The sequence below is a fragment of the Castor canadensis genome, chromosome 19 (assembly GCF_047511655.1).
Source record: "Castor canadensis chromosome 19, mCasCan1.hap1v2, whole genome shotgun sequence".
Lineage (NCBI taxonomy): Eukaryota > Metazoa > Chordata > Mammalia > Rodentia > Castoridae > Castor > Castor canadensis.
The window spans coordinates 35,008,749-35,020,887 of NC_133404.1; the positions used below are offsets into that span (position 1 = coordinate 35,008,749).

At 35.0% G+C, this 12,139-nt stretch overlaps 1 protein-coding gene across 9 annotated transcripts in view; it reads right to left on the minus strand.

Annotated features, from left to right (window-relative positions):
• Mctp2 (multiple C2 and transmembrane domain containing 2) overlaps positions 1 to 12,139 on the minus strand; it is a 238,429-nt gene that overhangs the window by 11,937 nt on the left and 214,353 nt on the right. For all 9 annotated transcript variants that reach the window (XR_012444033.1, XM_074061890.1, XM_074061885.1 and 6 more), the window contains one exon: positions 4,039 to 4,148. Coding sequence is in view for 8 of the 9 variants with exons in the window: in XM_074061890.1 (XP_073917991.1) it covers positions 4,039 to 4,148 (110 nt within the window). In the remaining variant the exon portion in view is untranslated. The remainder of the gene's footprint in view (positions 1 to 4,038; positions 4,149 to 12,139) is intronic.

Genomic DNA, 12,139 nt, shown 5'->3' on the forward strand with positions numbered 1-12,139 from the left:
CAAAACACTGCATTTTTAGTCACTGAGAAGATTATAAACCTGCACAGTAGCTCAAATGTACCAATAAAGGCAGAAGTAGTCCACAATGCACTGAGACTCTCTATGTTTGAAAAACTTAGAATAAAAATTACAAGGCATTCAGATTGCATGCTTCAAAAACCTGAGATACCTTATTTTTTGAAGAATCTAAGGCTTGGCTCTTTCAGTTATTGTACTATATTATCTATTATGTGAGATCAAGTGTGAATAGGAGATCATAGCCTCCTTGGTCATCTTTAAGGGGAGAGGGGCAATAGAACAAAGGTTATGGTGCAGGAATGCCTGAGCCCAGCTCTAGCTTCATAAAGTATTAATTGTGCAGTTTCAGGCAAATCATTTAACCTTCCTCTATCTCCAGTTTCTCACAGTGAAATCTTCATAATAAAAATTTGCCCAATGCAGTTTCCAGGGTTGTTGGTAGAATCACACTGGATAATATAAGCAAAAGGATCCTGTAATTCTACAAAAATATGTGGGACTGTAGTCATTCTCATAGATGTCAATAAGCTAGGAAGACAAAGGAGGTTGTGTTGGAAAGGAGTCTTCGTACTATGATGCCTGTGATCACACAATTAAATGTAGAAATTGTGACTTCATGCAGTAAAACACTAGACCTAACTTTAGATTTTTCTTAATCTAAACCATATAGCTAGAGGGTGTATCAGCTGTGTTATTAATTTTTTTAGCCAAGAAGAAAATGCAAGTGAAATCTAAATTCTAAAGGATAACAATTGGAAAAGACACTATTAATGGCCCCAGATCATAAACTGAATAGATGAGTGGGATAGAAATGAGCCTTCCAGTAGAAAAAAAAATCACTTGGAGAGTCAAAAGCGATGGAAAATTGCTTGGCTGCTTTGCACATTTGTTAGATTGGAGAATAACCATTTGAAATAGAATAGCATAGTTTATCAGGTAAGTGGCTAACAGAACTCCAAGTGTAATAATTTGGGTAGGGGTGGGGCAGAGGAACCTTGCTTCTTCCTTTGTCAAACCCTGAGTGCCTTTCATGTAAAAGACAATATGCTATCAAACGGAGATACAAAAGTAAATAAGTCATGACTCCTTCTCCCAAAAAGCTCAAAGTTTAGCTTGGGAAATTCATATCTATATCAAACAATGGAGACCTGAGTTGGGAAATGAAAACCAGAGCACCTATGATAAAGAACAAAGTACAAAAACTATGGAAAAATCTCTCAAAAGAAACAGAAAGCATGAATTAGATTGAATCTTCAGTGATTTGCTTTCTGGAAATATATCATATAAGTCTGTGTAGAAAATAGTGATATGCCCAAGAAAATGTCATTTATACAGAACACAAACATTGAACATGTACTCCTAAATACTTCTCAAGTACTCACTACAGATCTCTTATCACTACATAGTCACACTAGGAATTATAAAGTTACAGAGGAAAGTGTGTCACATGTTAAAACCTTTCAATGACTTTAGTGAGTCCAGGAGTATTTCCTGTGGGCATTATGAAATTAAACTATTTTCCTGAACTTAAATAATTCAGATACTTGAAACACTTATGTGGAAATTTTAATTGGATGTATGGAATATAGAAATCTAATACATATATTTCAATGTGTTTAATCCTTTGGACAATTTCACAAAAAATTTGGGCTCTTTATCTACTTTATGACAAGATGAATAAGCAACTTAGAATAAAATGTCTTCCATGAACCAGGGACCAGTGGCTCACACTTTTTATCCTAGCTACTTGAAAGGATCACGGTTCTGGACTAGCCTGGGGAAAAAGTTCAAGAGACCCCATGTCAGTGGGAAAAAATGCTGGCATAGCAACCTGTCATCCTAACAATGTTGAGAAGTATAAATAGAAGGATCATGGTCCAAAACAGCCTGGGGAAAAAGTAAGACCCTATCCCCAAAATAATCAGCAAGAAGGGCTTGGAGGCTAGCTCAAGCAATAGAGTACCTGGTGAGGCAGATTTCAAACCCCAGTACCATGCCTCCCCAAAAGTCTTCTGAACCTTAATAACAAGGAACACTAGAAGCTTAAAACATATAAGTTTATCTTTTTCTATGTAAGAAAGTCTGTGTAGGGGATGCAATCATTTAAGTGATGCACAAAGGAATACCTTGCTATTATTAACTAATTGCTAATTGACTGGGAAAAGAAGAAATCCCTAATACAACTACAGGATATATTCTACAGCTTTTCATGATGATAAGAGGAAATAGATCAGGTATTAACTGCCAAGGCTTTGACTACATTACCTAGAGAAAGCTCATCAATAAAATATGATCTCCTGTCTAGAACATGGAACCAAAGAACCAGAGGGTAAAGCTCAAAGAGTTGGCCCCTGAGAGCATAATCAACTCCATATTGTTAAATGTATTCATCCATATACTGAATAATAATAGAGAAAATGTTTATTACATGCAAAGAGTTGATGTTAGAAAGCTGCCAAGATCAAAAGTAAAACTGATTTGGGTAAATAGGAAGAAAAGTTGGAATCCCGCAATTGCCAATCAAAGATAAGCTGTTCATGTCTGAGTCCCATATCCTTGGATTTGACCACGACATTCAGCTTACGTGAACTTAAAGATGAACAAAACGTAGCCAAAGGATTGTAATTTTTAATTATATCTGGTTAGGATAAACAGCATTTTTAAGGTTGTACTTCTAAATGTGATTTTTGAAACTAATACATATGGAAAAAATTGAAAAAGAGTGAGACTATCCAGTCTGTACAGACAATATTCAGTATGTATTTAAGGAAATACTTTTGCAAAATATTTCTTCTTATCAATGGTCCTTCAAGGAGGCTCATGTTCTTTCCTAAGAACCACATGTTTACTAGAATTGTTGCAAACTAACCAGAATAAGGATCATCATTTAATAAGGGGAGGGTTAGAATGTCTTTTATCTTTTTCTGAACTTGCTAAAAATGAGAGAGATTTAAGATTTTTTCACCACCTAAATAACTTAGGGAATGAATGGATTTTGCTCTCACAAGATAGTTGCCCTGTTTTTCCCACTGCTCTCTTCCCATTTCTGAAAACCTAGTGTGGGCTTTCCTTGTCAGCATGGTCCTATATTGGTGGATACTCTTAATCGTTTTAGAGTAGTTGCAACTTTTATCCAGCACTGACAGGCTCATCATTATTGCTTAAAGATGAATGCAACTCAGGGCACTCCCCCATCTTTTTGACCTCCAGGAAGATCCCTAGACTTGAAAGCCAACAAATCAGCAACCATAAGATAAAAGCTGCATTAGCTTATCCAGTTAAGTTTGGCTCCTTACATCAACCCAGTGCGCACATGGCGACAGATTCACAAAGTTGCTTATATTTTGTGCAATCGCTTGCTTGAGTGTAAAGCCAAGTCATGAAATTTATTTCAAGTTTGCCTTGTCTAGGCAAGTGCTCTATCACTCGAGTCATGCTCCTAGCTCCTGCTTTTCCTTTTCTAAAGCAGCTAAACTTTATGCAGTCACACCATTTTCCCTGGTAATTAACAACTTCCTCTCCCTTCAGGCTTTGCTCAGGTAGTTCCAAAATATTCCCTTCCTTACCCCACTGCCTCTGGATTTAAGTATGTGGTTAGCTTATTTTTTTTCTGCAAGAGAGATGAAGTGTCAGGCACAACCTGGCAGTGGCCAGAGCTCCTTCTACATTATATAAAGGGCAAGATGCAGGTGTTTGCTCACTGTTTGAGCCACAGTGTTTCCAGAAAGTTCCCAAGCAACAGCAATATGTTATTTGAGGAAAGCCCAGAGGAAATGGCAAGACTGATCACATTTTTATTTGATCCTAATTATGCAAGGGACTATAAATGTCTATGCTGATCATTCATGCAACTGGGCTTTTCAGGGAGGTCCTAGAAGTTTTTGTTCCCAAAATGCTTACCTTCATCTCATGTTTAATTGCCAACCAGAGTACATTTAAAGTTTATAGTTACACTTTAAAAATGAGTAATTGGTTCTTACCTGGAATTGCTTGGTAGCAAAAGGACCATGCCAAACTTACCCCAGATTAAAATGATGTAGCGCAGTGGAACCAAGTACAAAGTGATAGTGGCTACTGTCAGAATCAAACAGGCCAGCAGTGAAAGGAATGGGACCGTCCAGTTAAAGGTGCTATAGATAAAACACATCAATGTCATTTCCTGTGATGCTCAACAACTTCCAAAGTATCCTCTTGTCATGTGTATTTCATGTTCACAGTAAAACAAAATCTGTTGAAAAAGCTTCCTTAAACACCTGGAGATAATATACATTGTATCCATGTATTGAAATATACTGTGCACCCCATAAGTATATACAATTATTGTGTGTGTGTCAACTTAAAAAAAGTCTGCTAAACTGATTGGGTATTGGAAAACTGTTAATGAGGAGAACAGCACAAGAATCAGTCAGCATTCAACTTGCACTCTTGGAACCAGAAGACTTTGGCTCTGCAGAGAGATTAGTTTCAAAACAGCAATATTGCCATGATGGTTACGGGTACCAAACTCTTCAAAACTAAGCATTAGAGCAGTTCTGAGTAAAGTTTTCTCTCTCAATGGATACACAGTTGCCAGCAAATTTTAGGAAAGGAAGGATATTATGGATTATTAGAGTGCTTTCATGACTTTGTGATATCTGATATAACTATTATTAAGAATTTCCATACTCATTTACTTTAGAAAGCTAGCAGTGCCCTGAAATGACTGGGAGAGCATTTGGGCAATAAATCATCACATCAGAAGTCATAGGTGATATAGGTGATTTTACTGTTTATCACTCATATAGGACTCTATGCTCCTTTTGTTGTATCCATTGACTATTTTGATTTGTGTGGAAATCCAGAAACAGAAAAAGTGATACAGTACTGAATGTCCTAAGATGCGATTGTACAGTACTGGAAATCCAATGCCCTACTGAGGATTCATGGGTACCTAGAGTTGGTCTTCATCTTCATATACAGACTACATGTTGGCTCTTTGCATTATATTAGGAATAAGAAGAGGCAAAGAATTTTTGTTTTTCTTTTTATGGGTAGGGGAGTGGAGAAAGATGTTGGGTGATTTCAGAGGAACTAGCATGCAATAGCTTGTAGGCATTTAGCATGTGTCAGACATTGTGCTAACATTTTTCACGTAGTTACATGTAATGCTCTTAATAATTATGCCAAGTAAATATTAGCTCCATGTTACATGTGAGCAAATTAGAGCTGAGACTAAGTTGCATAAATAACCACATTCCTTCAACAATTCAGAACAAGTACATCATTCAGTTGGTAAGACTTAGTATCAACATTTTGTGGTATGAGAAATATTTATGTGTATTTAATTTCTGAGTTCTTTAAGTAAATTTGAACAATATGCTTATTGATCATATTAAGCTGTAATTTACTAAGAAAAAATTATTTGTATGTCTGGAGCCACTGTTAAGGAAAATGCTTTGATTTACAAGCAAAGTAACTTGGTTTCTATTCAGGCTCTGTTGCTAATATGCTCAGTGAATTTGGGAAATGGATTGTATCAATCTCCCCTCTGAAAAACAGGAATAATAAATAGATCACAGATTTTGCTAGAATTGAAGAAGAACTACCAGTTTAGTAGTTAGCTGAGTACATGGCACATTGTAAACACACAAAAAAATAAAAGGAAAGGGGGTCAACTATTATCAATTTTCCTTGACACCATTTTGCTTAGATTTGTCCTTAGTATTTTAAAATAGCTCTCTTTTGGATAGTAAAGAGATAAATCCTTACTAATAACTTTTAAATAAATTTTTCATTTTTACATTACCAAATTTATTCCTGTTTTTTCCTTCTTAATTTCTAGGTTTGGTCAGACTTCTTACAAAAGACCTCCTGGAATCCTGGAATTCCTCCTCCATGGTATCCCTCCTGGAATCCATGGTAACATGACACCATCATTTAAATAACTGCTCTCAGTTTCCACATATTTGTAGGATCATTCCTGAGTTCTGTCTTCCACAATAGAACTTGTACCAGAACATTTTGGGTGCACATTCACAATATGTGTTGAAGAGATATATGGACTCCATACTTGCTTAGGTTATGTCTGGCAAGGCATCTAATTTGTAGCCATTCTTACTCAAGGACACAGAGACGCTAGATGGAGGTCAAGTATGGTTCATGAAATAAATGCATATTTGTAACAATTATTACTAAATGATATGTGTATAATTATCACACATATGTGTTTTTATCCCAAAAAACACCTGAAGGATATATTATAGCTAATGTTAACTAAATATGATGAGAGGCAGGCACAGATTATAATGGGAGACTGTGTTTCATTGGCTGTTTATTTTTATAATGGATTCACCTCAGATATAACAAAACTAAAATAAGTAAAAACAAGCATTAAACTTTGTACCTTTTTTCAGTTTCTTAAAAGTAGAAACATAAACAACCCTTTTCTTCACCATGACAGATTCATTACTATAGTACCTTACCATGTAAAAGTAATTTTTTGTTCAAACATTGCTTAACACAAGCACTGTACCAATCTCTGTATGCATCCTACATAAAGGAAAACTAACAACTCCATCTACCTTACAGAGATATTGAAGGGATTCAATGAGTTAATAAGTAAATAATATCTGTTACAGAGTAAGAAGTATTAGCTACCCTTTTTCTTTGTTATTGATTGCACAAAGATAACATAAATTTGAGAAGAAAGCACTGACATCAACATTTTAAGGAAAAGCTTCAAAAATAGAAAGAAAAATAAATTATGATTCCCTTTCTAGTGATAGTACCACCTCTTAAGAAAGTAATATGAAGCCTTAACAGCAGGAAGCAGAAATTTGTGTCATCTGAACAATGTCCAGATGTTGCTAATCCAGGGCTGTTGGGGTCTCTAGAGAATTACCACAACCTAATGACATTATTACCTCTGAAAAGGGCTGCTGTCATAGTGATCAATTTGTAAGTGTCTCATGGGTGGACACACTTTTTTCCTGGTCCTTCAACCTGGACGTTCTGCCCCATTTTGCTAAAAGTAATGAATTCTGATGGAAGATGTAGCATCATTTATTCTCTATTTCCACTTCTTACTTGGAGTACCTAGTTACCCAGAGAACTAAAACTTGATATGGATGGTTTTGGTTGCTTTGTTGGAATGGAAGTCAAATTTAAATAAAAAGATAAAAATCTGTCTGGTAACATAGTGTCAGCCTCTGGTAACAGTGTGGAAAGAGCTAGACCTACTGATAAACAATAAATGTGCATGTAAATCCTTGGAGGGAAGATGGAGTTGAAAGTGTGGGCTTGCCTGGTTTTTTTCAGTATTCCTTTCTAATGAGCTCACCCTACTTTAACAAAATTAAAAAGGGTGCTGTATTTTTTAAAGGAAATGTGAATAAAACAACAAAAAAAACCCCCCAAAAAAAGAAAGTAATATGCAAGCTTAACAATATGTAAACCCTTTTTTTGAAAGACAAAGGGAAAGAAAAAAGAAGATATGAAACCTTCAGTAGGTTAATATCAAAATAATAAATAATAAAATAAAAAAATATGGATGCAAGAACTCTGGTAGATAACTAAGCTCTAACAGGCTTTTTTACTCTGGTAATTACTGCTAAATATTGAGATTTTGAACTTGTTTCTGTTACTGGCATGGCACGTGTGGGTCAGAAAATAAATCCTAGGATCTCCCCAAAAGAAGAAAATTTTCATATTCAGTGTAAGGATGAGTGAGAGAGAGTCTAACAAAAGGAAAGGAGAAAAGAAAGAAACTGTACATAAGTGGACATAAAGAACTAGCTCTGCCTGTCCTGGCTGTGGAATCAGTAGAGAGCATTGTCATCCCAGGATATGTTAACAATGTAGACTGAAGACATTTAAGTACAATATTTTAGATTAAAACCAGAAAGAATCCCATGTTGGTAGTTGCCTAAGGAGACTCAAGTTACAATCCTCTCTAGTGCTATGTACTATCAACCTGGCTAGTATAATCCCTGCATAAAAATCCAAGGAACATGAGTTTACCGTTAAAAATATAAAACGGCACATGGCACCATGATTAATACACTGAATAAATGAAACAGAAATCTAAATAGCATAGAAATTAATATAGTACAAGATCATTGACAGGAAATCCACACGCATTGAATCACGAAGTACAAAAATATAGAAGATGTTAAAAGACATGGAAATCAGAAGTCTCCTGAATTGAAAAGGAAAATAATGTAACTATATTAGAGTATGGGAAGTCATGCTGTTAACTATAGGATGACAACTGAAAGAAATAGCAAGAGTGTTTCCACTCCTCACAATTACAGGAAAACTGAAAAAAAATAAGAAAAACAGAGGAAGAACATTATCAGTCTTATTAAACTTGAAAGGAATACATGCTACAATTGAAAGACAGTGATTGTCAGGTACAGAAGAGACATTTAGAACCAAACCATGTGAGAAAAAGATAAAAAAAGGATGTATCATAAAGACACTAACAAAAGAAAGATGATATAATTATATTAATATTTGTCATCAAAACAGGCGACTTTTATTTGTGGTAAGTAAGCTACTTCATATTGATCCATTAGCCAATTCACCGATAAAATACAATTTTAATATGTAAAACTGATAACATACCTTCAAAAATATAGATAGCAAACACTAATAAAACCTTAGGGAGAAACGGATAAATTGACAATCTTAGGAGAGGTTCTAAAATCTAAGTAATTGATAGAAAACCTAGCTAAAAAACTAGTACAAATATGAAAGTTATGAACAAAGTTAGCAATCAAATCAGTATAATACACCCAACAATCTACTTGTCAATCTTTGTTGCTAAATGTACAATAGTAGGTAATTGTTCGGTCAATATTTTCTGAGCATAAAGAAATTAAATGAAAAGCCAGAAACAAAAAGATAACTAGAAAATCTCCAAAGTGATTGGAAGTTAAAGAATATACTTCTTGGCCAAGGAAGAAATTATAATAAAAATTAGAAAATAACTTCAACTAAATTTAAATGATTATGGGATTATTATAAGCCAAAATGTTTAGCAGGGTATTAAAGTTTTGCTTATAGGAAATTGCAGAACTTTAAATCTTTATGTTAGAAAGGAAGATAGAAAATAAGTGATCGAATTGTTCATCTTAGAAAGGAACAGAGAAAAGCCCACAGAAAGTAACAAAAAATAGTAATTCATAAAAAAGAAAATAGCAAACAGATATTACCAAAGGCAAGTATTGGTTGATTCTAAAGACTAACATAAATCTCTATCTGGAAGAAAAAAGGAAAAAAAAAAAAAAACAGGATGAAAGCATAAAAGAGGGCAATCCTACAGATTTAAATTTTATATGGACAAATGTAGAAAATTTTATATGGACAAAGTTTTTGAAATTACAGCTTATAAAAACCAAGGTGAAGAAAATATGGAATGACCCTGTGTGTGTGTGTGTGTGTGTGTGTGTGTGTGTGTATATACAGATATTATATAAGCTGAATATTTAAAACCTCAAGAAGAAAACTCCAGATGCCTCACTAGCAAATTCTCTAAGATAAGGAAACCAGGCTTACACAAACACTTCCACAGAACAGATAGAGAATAAATCCAACCTTGTTTTGTGAATTTAGAAAACCGACCCAAGAGAAATTTTCAAAACCAGAAAATTACAAGTCAGTCTAGTCAATAATGATCAGAGGTGCAAAATCCTGAGCAAAATGTGTGTACATATATATAAATGTGCACATATATATATATTTATCACAGCAATATATAAAGTAATTGTACAACACAGCAAAGTTGGATTTATTCCAGGCATACAGATTTGGCTTAACACTTGAAGACACATTAACAAATTGAAAGAAGAATGTACAAATGCTCTTCTCCATGAACTCACAAAAGTGTTCCATCAAACTCATCTTACTTTTGTGGTAAAAACTCTGAGCAAATAAAAAGGAACTTCTTTAATTTGAAAAAGCATCTTTACATCATTCATTAGGGTGAATAGTGCAAGCTTTTTCTCTAAGTTCAGTATGAGAAAAGATTGTCAGCCAACATCAATTCTGTTCTACATTGTTTTAGAGCCAGTAGCCAATACAGTGAGATACAAACACTAAGTAAAAGTTTAAGGACTAGAAATTAAGGGAGAAAAATATTATGTTTCCACTATGTGTTAATCTAATAGAAAATCCAAAGCAATTATCATATGAAAATTATAGTAACTTTACCAAGATCATTAGATACAAAATCAATGTAGAAAAATTAATTTCACTTCCACACATCAATAACAAACAGGTAGGAAAAAATCTGAAAAATCAATTAAAAATAATACCAAACAGATCAAGAAGTTAGGAATCTCTCTCACAAATCACTCTCAAAATTCTTAAAGGAAGCTAGGAGCCAGTGGCTCAGGCCTCTAATCCTAACTACTCAGGAGGCAGAGATCAGGGAGATTTCGGTTCAAAACCAGCCCAGGGCAAATAGTTCACAAGACCCTATCTCGAAAAAAAATCATCACAAAAATAGGGCTGGTGAAGTGGCTCAAGGTGAAAGCCCAGAGTTTAAACCCCAGTACCACAAAAAACAAACCTTAAAGGAGATAGAGATTACCAAAAAGCATGGAAAAAATATCAAGTTTATATATAAGAAAACTTAAAATTTGTCAAGACATAAATTCCCCCCCAACTGATGCAAACCTAATAAAGATACCAATGCTTGTGTGTATGCAAGTGTCAGGTGTGCCATGTGAATTTGTATGAGAGACTACAATGGAGTTTTTCACCAGATTTATTCGCAGAAATAGATTTGTCCTTTCAACAGCCAACTCATTAGTCAAAGGACTAATGGATTTCCCACAATCTTACTGTTAAAATGTTTCCAAAAACAGATGGGTTTATATTTATTGGGTTTACAACACAGAGGGAAAAGTCAAGGCATTTTGTCAAGGATAATATTCGATATTTTTAAGCAATTACTTCATGCCATCCACTGGTTTATAAGTACTCATTCATTTAATTCTTCCAAAATTGAAATACAGAAGGAATTATTATTGTCATTCCCATTCCGCAGATGAAGACTCTGAGTCATAAAATTTAGTAGCATAATATCACTTACTCCTAGGTTGGACCAAGAGACCTCACACTTGACTGCGAGTTGGTCTTTCTGCCCTCACTTCATGTCCCTTTGGACATGTTACTCTCAGATAAGACACAAAATGCACCAATCTGTCATTCCCAGTGGCCTCCCTGTGATTCCACCCACACTTGACCTGTTTCCTTATCTTCATTTCTTCATTGTCAACTTCCCTTTCTAGCCAGGACTTCTTCCCACTTGGATATGCCTTCTACACTGAACTCTGGGATATCTGCAGGAATGACTCACCTGTCCTCCTAGATCTATCTTTATGTCATTATGTCCTCCAAGGACACAAGGGTTGGCGCTATCCCTTCATAATCATAGGACATATAATTTATGTAACTCTTCTCACACAGCTTGCCTGCTGTCTAGGATAATATAAATGCTACATGTTGAATAAATGTTTCGGCTTGATCCAAACACACATTTGAAATTTGTATAACATTGAGAAGGTAATTAAAGAAGGTAGAGTAGAAAAAAGAAAAAAAAATCACCATTTATTCCTTATAAATGTATATAAATTCCACTGGAGTTTTACCCATTTGCTGCAATGAAGTTTGATCTAAATGTTTTTATATAAGACTATCTTTTATATAAGACTATCTGCTAGTTGCCAAAAATTGGTGGAAGTTTTCCTGATGCTTAAACTCTGAATTACAATAGAATTCCAATAGAGTTACACATGACATCCCCCTTGAATGCCCGGCAGAGAGTTTAAGGTCACTGTAATAATGAATGACCAAAGAATTAATAGGAATTGAGACTTATGAACCTTCCTGTGTTGCAGCTGGGCAGAACAGTACTCTGTTCATGGGCTGAAAACACGGCTCAGATGTGGCCACTGCAGCTGTGCTGGGCACAGCTGCCACTCAAAAGCACGGCAGAGTTCAGAGTCTGTTTAAATCACTCTGCTCTCTTCTCTCATCAGACACATTTCCTTTAACATTACCAGCTGCACAACAGCTACGTTTGTGCTATAGAGCTGTTAAGAACGGAGACAGTTTTCCCAAACATGATCTTCCT